We start from the raw sequence: 16,528 nt of genomic DNA, 5'->3' as shown, positions 1-16,528 counted from the left end.
CCTGTATTCATAGTATTTCTCTTCCCCCCTTTATTAAAAATAGATTCATCTTGGCAGTGGTGGCAAGCCCACTTAAGAGGCAGACAAAGGCGGATCTCTGAGTTCGAGGCCAACCTAGTATACAGAATAAGTTCCAAGACAGCCAGGGGTAGACAAAGAAACCCTGTCTCAAAATAAATAAATAAATAGAAAATAAGTAAACAAAAGTTTTTAAAGTTGGCTACATGAACTAACTTCTTTGCCACTAACCAAACATTGGTTTTTGTTTGTTTTTTATCTTCTTTAGTTGTCATGGACATGAGTCAGGTGGTCACAGAGTAGGAGATTAAACCTGAAGTGTGCCAGGCAAGAAAAGAAAGACCAAAGGGCAGCCTGAAGCGTCTGGGCTCTCTTCTCAACTGAGACTAGTTGGGCTGGTCACAGAGAAAGCCTGACCAGCTACATCACACAGACTATTTTCAGGCTTTTTGCTACTACCAACATTTATTTCCTTATCTGTTGAGCTCCTACTGAAAGATGCAGTTTCACTCTTGAAATAGAAGACTGAAATTCTTTTTCCCCCTTTATGGGGAAAAGTTCTATAAAATATTCACTTTATATGATTTTTCATTAGGAGACTCTTTGCTTTGTTTTTTGTAAACCTTAAATTATTCAATAAAAATCCAAATATACACAAACAGGAAGCAGTTACTCTTCTAAAACTAATTCTAACATGAAGACTAGCTCTTTGGTTCTCACATGTAAGGCTGTCAATGAACCGCCATCCTCTGTAGACTAAAAGACATATGCTTGCTCTTCCTGAGCCTAGAAAAAATCCTATAATCGTCAGTAGCGATCTTTCCTGACATCCAAGAAGATAGTTTATCATGGGTAAAATGCTTTCAAATGACTTAGAGTTTAATTTCTTAACTTGTAAACCGAGTTAAGGAATGGGAATGGCACTCTTACTGGTGTTCCAGCATTCACGTAGCTCTGAAGTTTGTTTCTCATTTCTTTTTCATTAAATTTGGCACTTCGTTTTACATAAATTCCTCCATGCTGGTACATAAAAAAGAAAAAAAAAATTACCCTTTAAAAAGCTAATCATCACAGTCACAAAAAGGGCAACTTTACTCCCAATGAGTAAAAAATAAAATTACATTTCAAACTCAAGCTACAGTTAAGATTTAAATATTACCATCTCTACAATTTGTAACCAAAAATTCTATTTCTTCAGAACACAAGTAAAACTCTGTGCTGCACTGTCCTGGAAAGTACACAAACATTTAATTTTGTCAGCAGTTAAAATATTCTTTCTTTCTTTAAAAACTTTTATTCAAAAACTTTTGTGATGGATCTTAACTCATTGATTTCTACTGTCATTAAAAGTATTCTTAAAATGTTCACACTCCCAGGACCGGAGAGATGGCTCAGTGGGTAAGAGAACTTGTTAACATTTCAGAAGACCAGGGTTGGGTTCCCAGCACTCACACGGTCACAACCATCTCTAACAGTTGCAGGGAATTTGGTGTCTTCTGACCTCCACAAGCACCAGGGATACATATACACAGACACTCAATCATAAAACAATTTAAAAACAATAAACAAAAGATGCCACTAGCCAGGACGAAAGGACATACTTTTTTTGTAATGTTTACAGTTACAACCTTTAGGAAATTAAAATATGGACTAAACACCAGAAATACTATACACAAAACACTCAGTCACGTAAAATAAATTAAAAACAATAAAGGAAGGAAGAAATGAAGTGGGAAGGGAGGGAGACAGGGAGGGAGGAAGGAAGGAAGGAAGGAAGGAAGGAAGGAAGGAAGGAAGGAAGGAAGGAAAGAAGGAAGGAAGGAAAAGGGCTACTGACTAGGAGGGAAGGGCATAAAAAAATGTCTATACTTACAACCTTTAAGGAATTAAAAAATGGACTGAACTACAGAGATTCATGTGACATCGTTACAGACTAATTTTTGTTCCCCCCAAATCTTATATTGAAGCCCCAACTTCCACAGTAACTATAGAGATAAGGTCTGTAAGAAAATAATTACAGTTAAGTGAAATATACTACTTAGGGCCCTGCTAGTGGAACACACACCAAGAATGCATACATGTGGAAAAAAGGCCAGCTCAGAAAACAGGGAGAAGGCAGACTTCAAGCCAAAAATGTAAGCCTTAGGAAAAAGCAGCACCACCCACAACCTGATCATAAGGAGACTTTCAATCTTCAAAACTGTGAGATATGTACTCCTTCACATGGAACACTTCATATATATACTGAGCTCAGTATCTGGTTTTATTTTCTACAGATCACTAACTACTTCTGAATGAATTTATTTTTTTAACTTTTAAAAAGTAATTTATTTTTATTTTATTTTATGTGCATTGGTGTTTTTGCCTTCATGTATGTCTGTGTGTGTTGGATACCCTGGAACTATAGATACAGACAGTTGTGAGCTGCCATGTGGGTGTTGGCAATTGAACCCAGATCCTCTGAAAATGCAGTCAGTACTCTTGTCCACTGAGACATCTCTCCAGCCCCTTCTTAATCTTAACATGATTGACTGTCAAATTCTATACCTTTTAATTTTCTATGTGACTTCTAGGTATTTGTATTTCTGCTACTCCATTTAACTATTTGGAAAACCAGACATGTAGAGATTCACCATTAAGAGTAAGAGCTGTGGAGACAGCTTAGTTGAGAAAGCATTTGTCTCAAAAGTATGAGAACTCAAGTTTGGATCCCTAGAATCCATGAAAATAACTGGGCACAGCAATTCATACTTGTAATCTCAGTAACAAGGAGGCAGGAGGCAGAGACAGGTAGATCCTGGAGCTCACATGGCAAAGACTAGGAGACTGTCTCAAACAAAAAGTGGAAGGTGCTTGAGCAGTAACACCCACAATTGTGCCCAAAAGTGTCCCCTGACCTCTATATGATCAATATGTGCATGTGAACATGCACATGTGTGCATGCACACACAGAATTCTAAATAAAAATACTTAAATTTAAGATAAACCATTAAATGCCATTCTGTATTGAGGATGTAACTGACTCAGCAGAAGGCTATTTGCTAGCACACATGAGGTTCCATGTTTAATCACTAGTACCATAAAACAAAGAAAATCAGGTATATTTTCATTAAATTGTATTCAATTTGAAATGAAAGAGCAAAAATAAAGGTTACCTGAGCAAAGTAAAACCCATACAATGGAAGCCATTTTAACCTGTCTTTCAGCACGTAACGCACATGTCCAAGGGCATCCTGTCGTGCAGCCAGCATGTCCGCAATAATCCAATCAACTGTAAGACAGAACTCAGTCAGGACATCACCAGCCAAAGTCAACTCCAACCTTCCCTTTGAAGAAACAAAAACTCTTCTTCATGGCACCTGTCTTCACAATACAACTGAAAACACGACTATGGGGGCAGAGGTAGAAGGATCACAAGCTCAAAGGCAACCTGGTCAACAGAGCAAGTTCAGACCCAGCAGAGCAACACAAGACCTGGTTTTAAAATAGTTTTTTTTTTTTTTTTCTTTAAACATTTTTTTTTTAATTAATTTACTTTATATTCCAATCCTGGGTCCCTTCCCTCTTCTCCTCCTGCTGCCCCACCCAACTCCCATCTGCTCCTCAGAATGGGTAAGGCCTCCCCTAGGAAGTCTACTAAGTCTGTCCCATCATCTCATTGAGGCAGGACAAAGGCACCTCCCCACACCCCTGTGTCTACGCTGGGCGATGTATCTCTCTATATAGAATGGTTTCCACTAAGTCAGTTTGTGCATTGCAGTTAGGTCTTGGATCCACTACCAGTGGCCTCATATATTGTCCCAGTCACACCATTGTCACCTACATTAAGGGAGTCTAGTTTAGTCTTATGCAGGTTTCCCATTTGTCAGACCTGAGTCAGTGATTTGTCACTAGCTCAGCTCAGCTGACTCTGTGGGTTTCCCCATCATGGTCTTGACTCCTTTGTTCATATTATCTCTCTTCCCTCACTTTGATTGTACTCTAGGAGCTTGGCTCACTGGTTAGTTGTGGATTTCTGCATCTGCTTCCTTCTGTTTCTGTAAGAGGGGTCTAGCTTCTCTGGGATTGTTGACTGTAGGCTAGGTATCTTTTGTTTTTTGTTTGTTTTTGTTTCCCCCCTATTTTTTGTAATTGTTTGATCCCGCAAATTTCAGAGAATACACAGATAATCCCATTATCTTGATATTCTCTGAGTGAAAAAAATCTATTTTAATTTATGATGACCTAAAATCCTGGTGCCATGTCTAAAGGCAATAGGAGGAACAGTCATCAAATTAAAAATTTTTCATTTTTTCAGGAGCCCACCTTCTGGTGGCCTGCTCAGAGCCTCCTGGGGACCGTGGGGGGTGGGGGACACTGGGTGGCCTCTCAAGTATGTCCCAGCAAACCAGCCCATCCAGAGTCTGCCAGAGCCCTAGTCCAGCCACCACCCATTGGAAGAGGAGAGCCATCAGACTGTTGGTCCTGCTTGCACCCACTGGAAGAGAACCTTGGTCCCATACCCATCAGGAGAGGGAGAGACCTGACCGGTATGCACTGGAAGGGATGGGTAGAATACAGTGTAAGAACACAGTGAACAACAGAAAGATCAAAATGATGCCACCAGAGTCTAGAGACTCCACACAAGCAAGACCCAAACATCTGAACACAGATGAATCAGAAGAGAATGACCCTAAAAACATCTTCATGAAGATAATAGAGACCCTAAAAGAGGAAATGAGAAAATCCTTTAAAGAAATAGAAGAAAAGACAAACCAAAAACTGCAAGAAACAATTCAAACAGTACAAGGTTTGAAAGCCAAAATAGAGATAATTAAAAAAAAACACAGTCTGAGGGAAAGCTGGAAATAGAAAAGCTGGGTAAACGATCAGGAACTACAGATGAAAGCATAACCAACAGACTACAAGAGATGGAAGAGACAATCTCAGGCACTGAAGATACACTAGGAGAAATAGATTCATCGACCAAAGAAACTCTTAAGTCCAACAAATCCCTAACACAAAATATTCAGGAAATATGGAACACCATGAAAAGGCCAACCTAAGAATAATAGGTATAGAAGAAGGTAAAGAAACCCAACTCAAAGATACAGAAAATATATTCAACAAAATTATAGAAGAAAACTTTCCCAACCTAAAGATAGACTGCCAATGAAAGTACAAGAAGCTTACAGAACACCAAACAGAGTGGACCATTAAAAGAAAAGTCCCCTTGACACATAATAACCAAAACACTAAACATACAGAATAAAGAAAGAATATTAAGAACAGCAAAGGAAGAAGGTTAAGTAACATATAAAGGCAAATCTATCAGAATTATATCTGACTTCTCCATGGAAACTCTGAAGGGCAGAAGGTCCTGGATAGATATTCTGCCAACATTAAGAGACCACTGATGCCAGTCTAGACTATTATACCCAGCAAAGCTTTCGATCACTATAGATGGAGAAACCAAGATACCCATGACAAAACCAGATTTAAACAATACATATCAACTAATCCAGCCCTACAGAAAGTTCTGAAAGGAGAACTCCAACCCAAGGAAGTAAAAAACATAGGCAATAGATAATCCCACTTTACCAACAGCCAAAAGAAAATTGGGGGGAAATCCACACACAATACCACCACCACCAACAAACAAGAATTAATAATCAATGGTCATTAATGGCTTTAATTCTCCTATAAAATGATGCAGGCTAGCAGAACGAATACAAAGACAATCCATCCTTCTGCTGCATATAAGAAACACACCTCAACTTCAAAGATAGATGTTACCTCAGAGTTAAGGGTTGGGAAAAGATTTTCCAATCAAATGGACCCAAGAAAAAGGCTGGTGTAGCAATCCTAATATCTAACAAATTAGACTTTAAATTAAAATCAATCAAAAGAGATGGAAAGGTCATTTCTTATTCATCACAGGAGAATTCCATCAAGATGAAGTCTCAATTCTGAACATCCATGACCCAAATACAAAGGCACCCACATTCATAAAAGAAACATTACTAAAACCCAAATCCCACATAAAACCTCATACACTTATAGTGGGAGATTTCAACAACCCAATCTCAACACCAGAAATGTTCATCAGACAGAAACTTAACAAAGAAACAAAGGAACTAACAAAAGTTAGGATTTAACAGACATTTATAGAACATTCCATCCAAACACAAAAGAATATACCTTCTTCTCAGCACCACATGAACCTTCTCTAAAATCAACCACATACTCGGCAATATAGCAAACCTCAATAGGTACAAAAAAACTGGAATAACCCCCTGTATCTTATCAGACCACTATGCTTTAAAGTTAGAATTCAACAACAACACAAATTGCAGAAACCCTACAAACTCATAGAAATTGAACAATGTGCAATTGAACCATTCCTGGGTCACGGAAGAAATAAAGAAAAAAATTAAAGACTTAGAATTCAATGAGAATGAAGATACAACATACCAAACTTAAGGGACACTTTGAAAGCAGCGCTAAGAGGAAAGTTCATAGCATTAAGTGCCCACATGAAGAAACTGGAGAATAGTCAAAATAGAGAATTAGCAGCACAACTGGAAGCTCTAGAATAAAAAGAAGCAAACTCACCCAGGAGGATTACACACCAGGAAATAATTAAATTGAGGGCTGAAATTAATAAAGTAGAAATTAAGAAAACAATACAAAGAATCAGTGTAACAAAGAGATGGTTCATCAAGAAAAATCAACAAGATAAACAAACCTTTATCCAAACTAACCAAAAGGCACAGAGAGAACATCCTAATTAACAAGCTCAGAAACGAAAAGGGGGACATAACAACGGACACTGAGGAAATCCAGAGAATCTTCATGTCATACTTTGAAAATCTGTACTCCGCAAAATTCAAAAATTTAATAAAAATGGACATTTTTCTGGATAGATATCACTTACCAAAATTAAATCAAGAACAGATAAGCAATTTAAATAGACCCATAATCCCTAATAAAAGAGAAGCAGTCATCAAAAGTCTCCCAACCAAAAAAGAAAGTCCAGGACAAGATGGTTTCAGTGTAGAATTCTACCAGAAATTCAAACAATAGCTAATATCAATATTCCTCAAAGTGTTCCCCACAATAGAGCAGAAGGGACATTGCTAAACTCTTTTTACGAGGTTACAATTACCTTGGCACCAAAGCTACACAAAGACATAACTAAGAAAGATAAATACAGACCAATATCCCTCATGAACACTGATATAAAAATACTCAATAAAATACTGGCAAATCAAATCTAAGAATACATCAGAGAAATCATCCAACATGACCAAGTAGGCTTCATCCCAGGGATGCAGGGATGGTTCAACATACAAAAATCCATCAATGTAATTCATCATATAAACAAACTAAAAAAGAAAAAAACTACAAGATCATTCACTAGATGCTAAAAAAGCCTTTGACAAAATCCAACACCCCTTCATGATAAAGGTCTTAGAGAGATCAGGGATAACAGGAACATACCTAAACATAATAAAAGCAAACCAACAGTCAACATCAAACTAAATGGGTAGAAAGTCATTGTGATTCCTCTAAAATCAGGAACAAGACAAGGCTGTCCACTCTCTCCTTATCTCTTCAATACTGTACTTGAAGTACTAGCTAGAGCAATAAGAATACAAAAGCAGAGCAATAAGAACACAAAAGCAGATCAAAGGGATACAAATTGGGAAGAAGTCAAACTTTCACTGTTTGCAAATGATAAGTTTACATAAGTGACCTGAAAAACTCTTACCAGGGAACTCCTACACCTTTAGCAAAGTGGCAGGATACAAGATTAACTCAAAAAAAAAAAAAAAAAAAAAAAAAAATCAGTAGCCCTACTATATACAGATGATAAAGGGGCTGAGAAAGAAATCAGAGAAGCATCACCCAACACAAACAACATAAAATATCTTGGGGTAATACTAACCAAACAAGTGGAAGACCTATATAATAAGAACTTTGAGTCTTTAAAGAAAGAAATTAAAGAAGATTCCAGAAAATGGAAAGATCTACCATGCTCTTGGATAGGTAGGATAAACATAGTAAAAATGGAAATCTTGCCAAAAGCAATCTACAGATTCAATGCAATCCCCATCAAAATCACAGCACAATTCTTCACAGACCTTGAAAGAAAAATACTCAACTTTATATGGAAAAACAAAGACCCAGGATAGCCAAAACACCACTGACTTCAAACTCTATTATAGGGCTAGTGACACAAAAATAGACGTAGACCAATGGAATTGAATTGAAAACCCTGATAATAACCCATACACCTATAAATACCTGATTTTTGACAAAGAAGCTAAAACTATTCAATGGAAAAAAGAAAGCATCTTCAACAAATGGTGCTGGCATAAATGAATGCTGGCGTGTAGAAGACTGCAGATAGATCCATATCTATCACCATGCATAAAATTTAAGTCCAAATGGATCAAAGACCTTAACATAAATCCAGCCACACTGAACCTCTTAGAAGAGAAAGTGGGAGGTACCCTTGAACAAACTGGTACAGGAGACCGCTTCCTGTACATAACACCATAGCACAGACATGAGGAGGGCATGAAGGAGCAGGAACACTGAGTCAGGGAAAGAATAGAGGAGAGTAAGAAAAGAAACACAGAATTAGAGGGAGCCATGGTAGTTTTAGGGAAATCTGGGCAATGTCCAGAGTTCTATAAGGATGAACCCAACTAACAATCTAAGCAATGGTGTAGAGGCTACCTTAAATGCCCTTCCCCTATAATGAGATTGATGACTACTTTATATGCCATCCTAGAGCCTTCATTTACTAGCTGATGGAAGCAGAAGCAGACGCCCACAGCTAAACAACAAGCTGAACTCCTGGAATCCAATTGTAGAGAAGGGGTCAAGACCAGGATGGAGAAACCCACAGAAACAGCTCACCTAAACAAGGGGGATCTCATGGACTCCATCCAGCCTGATAGCTGGGAAATCAGCACAAGGCTGACTCAGAGCCCCTGAATGTAGGTGTTAGTTGGGAGGACTGGGCAGTTTATGTGGCCTCTAGTAGTGGATCAGTATACATCTCTAGTATACTAATAAACTTTGGAAGCCCATTCCACATAGAGGGATACTCTTTCAGCCTAGGGCCTGCTCCAAATGATATGACAGACTTAGAAGGTCCCAATGGAAGGCCTCAGCCTCCCTGGAGAGCAGAAAGGGAAAGAGATTGATTGGTGGGCGGGACAGGAGAGGGTGTGGCAACTGGGACTGACATGTAAAACAAGCTTGTTTCTAATGTAAATAAAAAAAAATTATCAAATAAAGATAAAAGTTTTTAATTTTTAAAGAGAAAACATGATTAAAATGCTTAAAACAAAGCCAACTCCAGACACACTAAAAATAAATAAACCTGAAATCATGAAGTTATCTGTTCCCATTTCTTAAAAGGCCTTTTATTTCAAGGATGAAACATAAAAGCTGGAGAGATTTTGCTCAATGGTTAAAGACACTTGCTGTTCTTGCAGAGGACACAGATCTGATACAAACATAGTGGCTCTGTTTCTAACTCTAGTTTGAGGGGATGTGAAGCCCATCTCTGAGTTACAAGCACACCAGGCATATACATGGTACATAGATACTGGGATGCATACATATCCATAAAAAAAAAGCCCAACTATTTAAAAACTTACAAAATATTAAGTAATCCACTAACAGAATATAAAAGGAATAATGTCAGTTTTAATTAAGGCTAAAAAACTAGAAATGTTTCTTTTTAATGAAGAATGTGAAATTATAAACAAAAAACAGCAAATGAAACAAGTACAGCTAAATATTCTATATACACGATGTCTGTCAAAAGGCCAACCTGCTACATCTTTACTATGACTTCCTGGACACAGTGTTCAACGTTAACAACACCCAAACAAGGATCTCATGTGACTTAAACAGTGCTAGCTAGGTATGTATTCCTTACTCAGCTTTTGAAACTGTGGGTTGCAATCCCATAAAAGGTCACAGAACTGATTTTAGGAGTTGAATAAACTTTGAAATACATTTTTTTAAACAATGATTAAAAATTAAGTGAAAATCAAATGCAGAATGAATCAGGTATTTCTGGCATCTCTCCCCGATGCCGTATTGTGCAATGTCACTATAGCTTTCGTTTTAAACATGCAACACATGTGCTTCTTAATGCACATACTGTCACACCATGCAATGCCAACTTCTTAAATACAAATGCATCCAGATTGTCTATCATCTTTAATAAATGCTAAAATTATTATGTATTTAAAAATAAATCTCTCTACTATTTATTATCAGTAAATGCTTGATCACATTTGTACTTATATACCTGGGGGTCACGTAAAGCTTTCTCAGGTGAAATAATGGGAAATAAGAAAATGTCCTGAAAATCAGAAAAATTTAAATTTAAGACGAGACTAAATGGCTGCTGGAACCTCCCATGAGAATGAAAATTTCAAGGTGAGAGATAAGAAAAAGACTGCTAGGATTTAGAGAGGAATTCAAGGGTATGAAATAGGGATGTTGTTGAGAATCTGAAATGAGGTGTATTCAGGGCCATCAAAATGGGAACAAATGGAGTCAATTAGAGGAAACAATATTTAATTTAAAACAATAAATGATTACAATAAATCCAACAGTACAGGCCTGTAGTCCCAGTTACTTGGAAGACTGAAGCAGAAAGATCATGAACTCAATCAAGGCCCACGAAAGTAACTTAGTGAGACTAAAACTATGTTTCAAAATAAGAAAGAAAAAAGATTGGGGGTATACCTCAGTAATGGAGTACATTTCAGTCCTGTGTGTGGTCCTGGGCTCTATCCCAGCATGAAAAAAAGTGTGTGTGTGTGGGGGGGGGGGGGGTGATGAACAAACTATAGGAAATATAAAGCCTGGAGATTAAAGTCTTATCAAAATGGAGTATTTCTCAGAGTTATAGTATAATTTTTGACCATTTAAAAGTCTTTCCTAATGCACATACAAATGAAATATCCTAAAATTTATTCTTTTAAATAATGAATAATAACTTTCAAGAAAAATCTTAATTAACTAATTTTAAATTAAGGATTACAAAAGTTATTTCTAGTTACATCTTGCAAATATAACCAAGCCTATGAAAAGAATATCTAATATAAAAGTTGTCTATATAAAAGAGAAGTGACTCTGTGAAGGCTCTATGACAGTGGTTCTTAATTTTCCTAATGCTGTGACCCTTTAATGCAGTTCCTCATGCAGCGGTGACCTCCCAACCGTAAAATTATTTCATTGCTATCTCATAACCATAATTTTGCTATTGTTATGATTTATAACATAAATATCTGATATGCAACCCCAAACAGGTCATGACCCACAGGTTGAGAAACACCAATCAATGTCGTTTCCTGGCTAGTGTATGTCCTGGATATAAATGAGATAAGCAGCTTAAAGACAAATTGATATCTTCTCCTGATACTTTTTTTTTTTTAAAGCTTAGGGAAATAAATCCATTTTTATATTTAAATAAACAAGTGTGGGTAATTACACAAGACTGGACCAACAGCAGCCCTGACACTCTCAGAGATGCCCCGCTGTGATTCTTACACTCTCTTTACCTAACTAGTCAACCCACACTAGGCAGCTAGGCTCAAGAAGCCTCTGGAAGCCTAGAATTACATGCAAATTCTTACAGGAGCAGTTTTCTCAGAACAGACTCCATACCTTCCTCTATGATATACAGACTATCCTGTAAATGCAATTCAAAGTTATTCCACTGGTATTGAAAGACCAAAAAGTAAAGTTAAATGAAGGACGGTCTGACCTGGAAAGCTAACCAATATCTGTTCCTTGGAATGACCCTCAGAATGAGGAGTCTTCCAGTATGCTCCCAAGTTGTGGGTTTTTAAAAGGTGCTCAAAATGTAGTCCTCTCGGTCTGTGGTACATGTATGTATGACTCAGCAGAGTTCTTGCTTAATATGCAAGGAGCTCTGGGCACTATCTTCAAGTTGATGAGGAAGAGAAGAGAGGGAGAGGAAAAGGGGAGAGGAAGTGGGAGAAAAATGGGAAAAAGGAGGGAGGGAGAGAGAGAGAGAGAGAGAGAGAGAGAGAGAGAGAGAGAGAGAGAGAGAGAGAGACAGAGAGTGTTTGTCAGGCAGTGGTGGCATACATCTTTAATCCTAGCACTTAGGAAGTAGAGGCAGTTATCTTTGAGTTTGAGGCCAGGCCTGGTCTACAGAGTAAGCTCTAGGTCAGCCAGTGCTACACAGAGAAACCCTGTTTGCAGGTGGGGAGTGTTCTGGTTGGGACTTTATCCTTGGTACTGCCATTTTGACTTCAGACTCCATTTTAACTTAAGGGTAAAACAAAGTTCAAGTTCCTAAGCCCTAGGGGAGCTGGGAACTTTTCAATAGCTGAGCCACCTCATTCCTAAACCACAGAAACGGTCATTATGCCAAGTATAGTTCTCTAGAAACATGATTATGGCTGTTCTTAACAACGGAAGAAACAAATAGATCTGATTGGTTAGACTGAAAAGCTTGCATTATCTGTCAATTAATGAAACCTGTAGAAAATTAACTGTAACTTGGCAACAAATGTTTGTGGTTTCTGTGCTTAAATACTTGCTTCCACTGACATTGGGGGGGGTTGATCAATCAGACCCTCTCCTTCCTTCCTTCTTTTATGCTGCCCTGCATTAAATCTTGCCTTGCAGTAACCTCTTTTGTTTGCTTGGGCTGATTCAGAGCCTCAGACTACAACATCCTCAACCCTCAAAGGCTGGCTGTTTCAGATATCAGTCAGTCCTATAGCAGGTCTGTTGGAGGCAGAGAGGGAAAATGTCCCTCTAGACTAAGAAAGGAATTGGCTTAGTCAGTGTGGCCTGGCTTGAATCTCTTGCTTCCCAGGTTACCTTCAAATTCCAAACACCAAGTAGGATTCTTACCTGGTGCTCACTTACAAAGCTTTTCCTGAGGTCTGCCCTGAAGGAACACCCATAATGGCCAGCATGGACAACAGTGCAATGATGACCACAGCGCCCTCCTCAGCATACCTCTTACTGCATGGCCCCCACATGCCCTTGTTAGGACTGCAGTTGTTAAGGAAAGGTTACTCCCTTAAATTCAGAAGAAAGAAACTGATGGGAAACTCTACAAAAAGAAACCTGCATGGGATCAATCTCTGGTCAACAGAAAAAGCAATGTGTCATCGCCCACACCCTGCCTGAGGCCATTTGGACATTTTAGACAGGTAAAAACTCCCATCACTCCCATTAACAATAGGAAGTCAGGCTGTGGTGAAAAAGTCAGCACGTCTGGACAGGCCAATTAGAAGCAGACAGTCATCCTGGGCTGTTTTGTGGTTCTGCTCAAAGCCAAATGCAGAGTCTGAGCCAATCTCATAAATGTGACCCATTTGATACCAAAATCCCTATCAAGCTTTGAGCTTCTGCCACTGTCCCATCAATCTGAATGAAATTACCAGTGTGCCAAACAGAGAAAAAATGGTTTCAAGTCCTTTATCCCTGCATTGTCTATGAACAAGTAGTATAAAAGCAACAAAATCCCAACAAGTTGGATGATGGCAAGACACAAGTACCTTTCCATTCAGAGTATTATCATTGTTTGGGGTGTTTTAGCTTCAGCTTCTAGGTATTGTAACTTTCAAAGCAATAAAAATGAAACATAGAAGGTATGCAACCAAAGCAGCCAGGGTTTGGAAAATACATAAAGTGGATGTTTGGAGGAAGTGAGTTATTTGAGAATTAAAGCACACATTAGCCAGTCATATGACCCCTGGCTCAGGCTCTGCACCTGTCAGACCCCCAATTTAGAGGAACTTCATAAAGAGACCACAGGACTCAATGTATAAATTTCACAATGTATTGGTAATCACTTAAAAATACACAGTTTTAAGTATTTGACCTGCTTGAAAGTAAATAAGAGTTCTATATTGGAAACTAGTTTTATGCCTTTTCTGACAGAAAAATCACAAGCTAGAGTTAAACCAATAGGATTCAAGAGGCAACAGGAACTACAGATGTGACACTGCGTCCGGGAAATGAGCGGTCACACACCAGCATACCAATAAGCAACTTAAGAATCAAAACTAAAACTATAAAATGAAAACAGTGTAGTATACAACTGGGATTCATTACTTCAGAGACTGAGGCAGGAGAATTCTGAGTTTGAGGCCAGCCCAGGGAACATAGTAAGAATGTGTCTCAAAGTAAATACAAAGCTAGACAAAGAATTAGCACTTAAAATGTACACACTTGGATCCACCAATCTACTTCTAGAAATACAACTTGCAAACAAAAAAGTAAATAGCCCAAAGAGCTATTCCAGGAAACGGGGGAGAAGTAAGAAAATGACCTACTATGTGCAAAAGAGAAGCCTAGAAAAAAATCCATACCTTTCACAATACTGACTTTATCAAAAAAAAGAAAAATAAAATTTCACAGCAGATACCAAATCTACTGAAAATTCACATGTTAACAACAACAAAAAACCAAAAACAAAGCAAAACTCTCTTTGTTTAAATATAAAAGATTAATATTTTGAAGGCTGAAGTTAGGGCTCAGCAGTTAAGAATACTAAACTTACAGTTTAGTACCAAAACCCACACAATGTAGTTAAAAGCCACCTGTAACTAAAGCTCTGGGACAGATCTGATACTGTCTTCTGGCCTATACAGGCAAGTGCACTCATGTGATCAATCCCATAAACTGACACATGTATACATAATAAAACTAATAAATGACTTTAAAGATGAGCTGGAGGTGTAGCTCAGATGGTACAGTGCTTGCCTAGCATGTATCAAGCCTTGGATTATCTCCAGCACCACATAAGCCAGATGTACAAAATATCTGCAATTCTTGTGCTTTGGGGTTGAGGTAGATACATCCCAAGCTTAAAATCATTCTCAGCTACTTAGAGAATATGAGGCCAATTCTGGGTTACATGAGATCCCATCTCTAAAACATAGGTATGCATGTATATTTTAGCGTTCATTTACCATCTATCTAAAAACCCAAATTTCATGCAAATGAAATACATACCTGTGCTTTGATGATTTGCTAAATATATTACATTTTCTTTATTTTTTGGCAATTCTCCATATAGCAATATCTAAAAGGAAAGACAAAAAAAAAAATCATTACTTTGTGAATTTAAATCATGTGCATGAAATTACAAAACAAAAGAATGTGAAAGAAAATTTACAAGCACACAATATAACTGGCTCTATCCATGAATAACAAACATCAGAGTTCTCTTGAGAGGCCCACATGCCATAAATAGCTCATGCTTATAAAGTACTTAGATATAGGACAGGTTAATGATCATAAAGTAAGACAGAATGACTGATATACCTGTAAGAAAATCTACAAAACTTATTGATTGCTAATGTTTAAAACTTCACAGCACACTAGAAGGGACAGGCATATACATAATAACTATAATGAGACATAACTCAGATATTATGAAAACACTATGTATTCTAAGAATCTGTAAAAAAGCTGGTATATCTGTTGGGTATGATTTTAGCAAATGATATGAGAAGTTCTCTGAACATAAGACCAAATGAATGCCATGTGTTGGAGTCTTGTTAGTATACCAGTGTGTAGAATAAAACTAAAAAACTACAAGACTAGAACAAAGAGGCCAGTTCTCTGAACTAGAACATCAAGTCAAGATCTCAAGCAGCCCAGATTGGCCTCCACCTCCTGAGTGCTGGGACTACAGCATGTGAAACCATACCCACCTGGATACATCGTATTTTTAAACCAAGTGATGAGGACAGGCTTTCACTGTAATAGTTTTGTTTTGTGATTCTTAAGTATTCAATGATAAAGAAAGGAACTTTAAGGGAACAAATGACTACTAATGCTCAGAGCATCTTTATTTGGTTACTTATACTTTATCATTAAGGATAATGCAAAAGTTAGCTAAGGCTTTGGGGTCTACAATGTCTAAAGAGACTACCTTCTTGGTTGTGAAACTACTCACTAATAACAACAAAAAGAAAAAGGCATTAATAAACCCTTTGTGGAAAAAAATACAGCTACATGATATAAAGTTAGGATGTCAAGGACTTAGACTAAGGTTTCTTCTTTCTTAGAAAACTGCACAGTGAGTATGTTCATATGTACCCAATTATTTCTAATGAAGCCTACAAACAGCATAAATAAGTAAAACAAGTAAACAAATAACCAATGGTTAGTTGATCTGTGCAGGGTTAATACATAGGTGACCAATCACCCTTCTCTTAGCAATAAACTAAAACTATTTGAGGACTATTGGGTACACGCTGGATTTAGAAGAACTACAGATACATGGCAGTGTTTTGGGGATGGATGGATTATACATACATACATGGGAGGGGGATAAGATATCTAAGGTTCTTTAGAGATAGGTCTAGTTTACATGCTGAAGACAACACTCAAACCATCCAAAGGTGCCTTTCAGCCAGATGTAGTGGTAAATGCCTGAAATCCTTAACACCTGAGTGGCTAAAACTGGAAGATTAGGAATCTGAGGCCA

General features: G+C 37.7%; 1 protein-coding gene and 1 non-coding gene across 2 annotated transcripts in view; both read right to left on the bottom strand.

Moving 5' to 3' along the window:
- Positions 1-16,528, bottom strand: part of Agpat5 (1-acylglycerol-3-phosphate O-acyltransferase 5) — a 40,210-nt gene that overhangs the window by 10,226 nt on the left and 13,456 nt on the right. The window contains exons 2-4 of the mRNA XM_051182083.1: positions 15,046-15,115; positions 3,174-3,289; positions 949-1,038 (exon numbers count right to left, since the gene is read on the bottom strand). Of these exons, the coding sequence (XP_051038040.1) occupies positions 949-1,038; positions 3,174-3,289; positions 15,046-15,115 (276 nt within the window). The remainder of the gene's footprint in view (positions 1-948; positions 1,039-3,173; positions 3,290-15,045; positions 15,116-16,528) is intronic.
- On the bottom strand, positions 4,148-4,290 carry LOC127220521 (small nucleolar RNA SNORA79). Its single transcript, XR_007834387.1, has one exon. It is a non-coding gene; the product is annotated as a small nucleolar RNA SNORA79 (small nucleolar RNA).

The sequence above is a fragment of the Phodopus roborovskii genome, unplaced genomic scaffold, assembly GCF_943737965.1.
Source record: "Phodopus roborovskii unplaced genomic scaffold, PHOROB, whole genome shotgun sequence".
Taxonomy (NCBI): domain Eukaryota; kingdom Metazoa; phylum Chordata; class Mammalia; order Rodentia; family Cricetidae; genus Phodopus; species Phodopus roborovskii.
The sequence above is the reverse complement of the archived record's forward strand: the minus strand, read 5'-3'. Positions and strand labels throughout refer to the sequence as shown.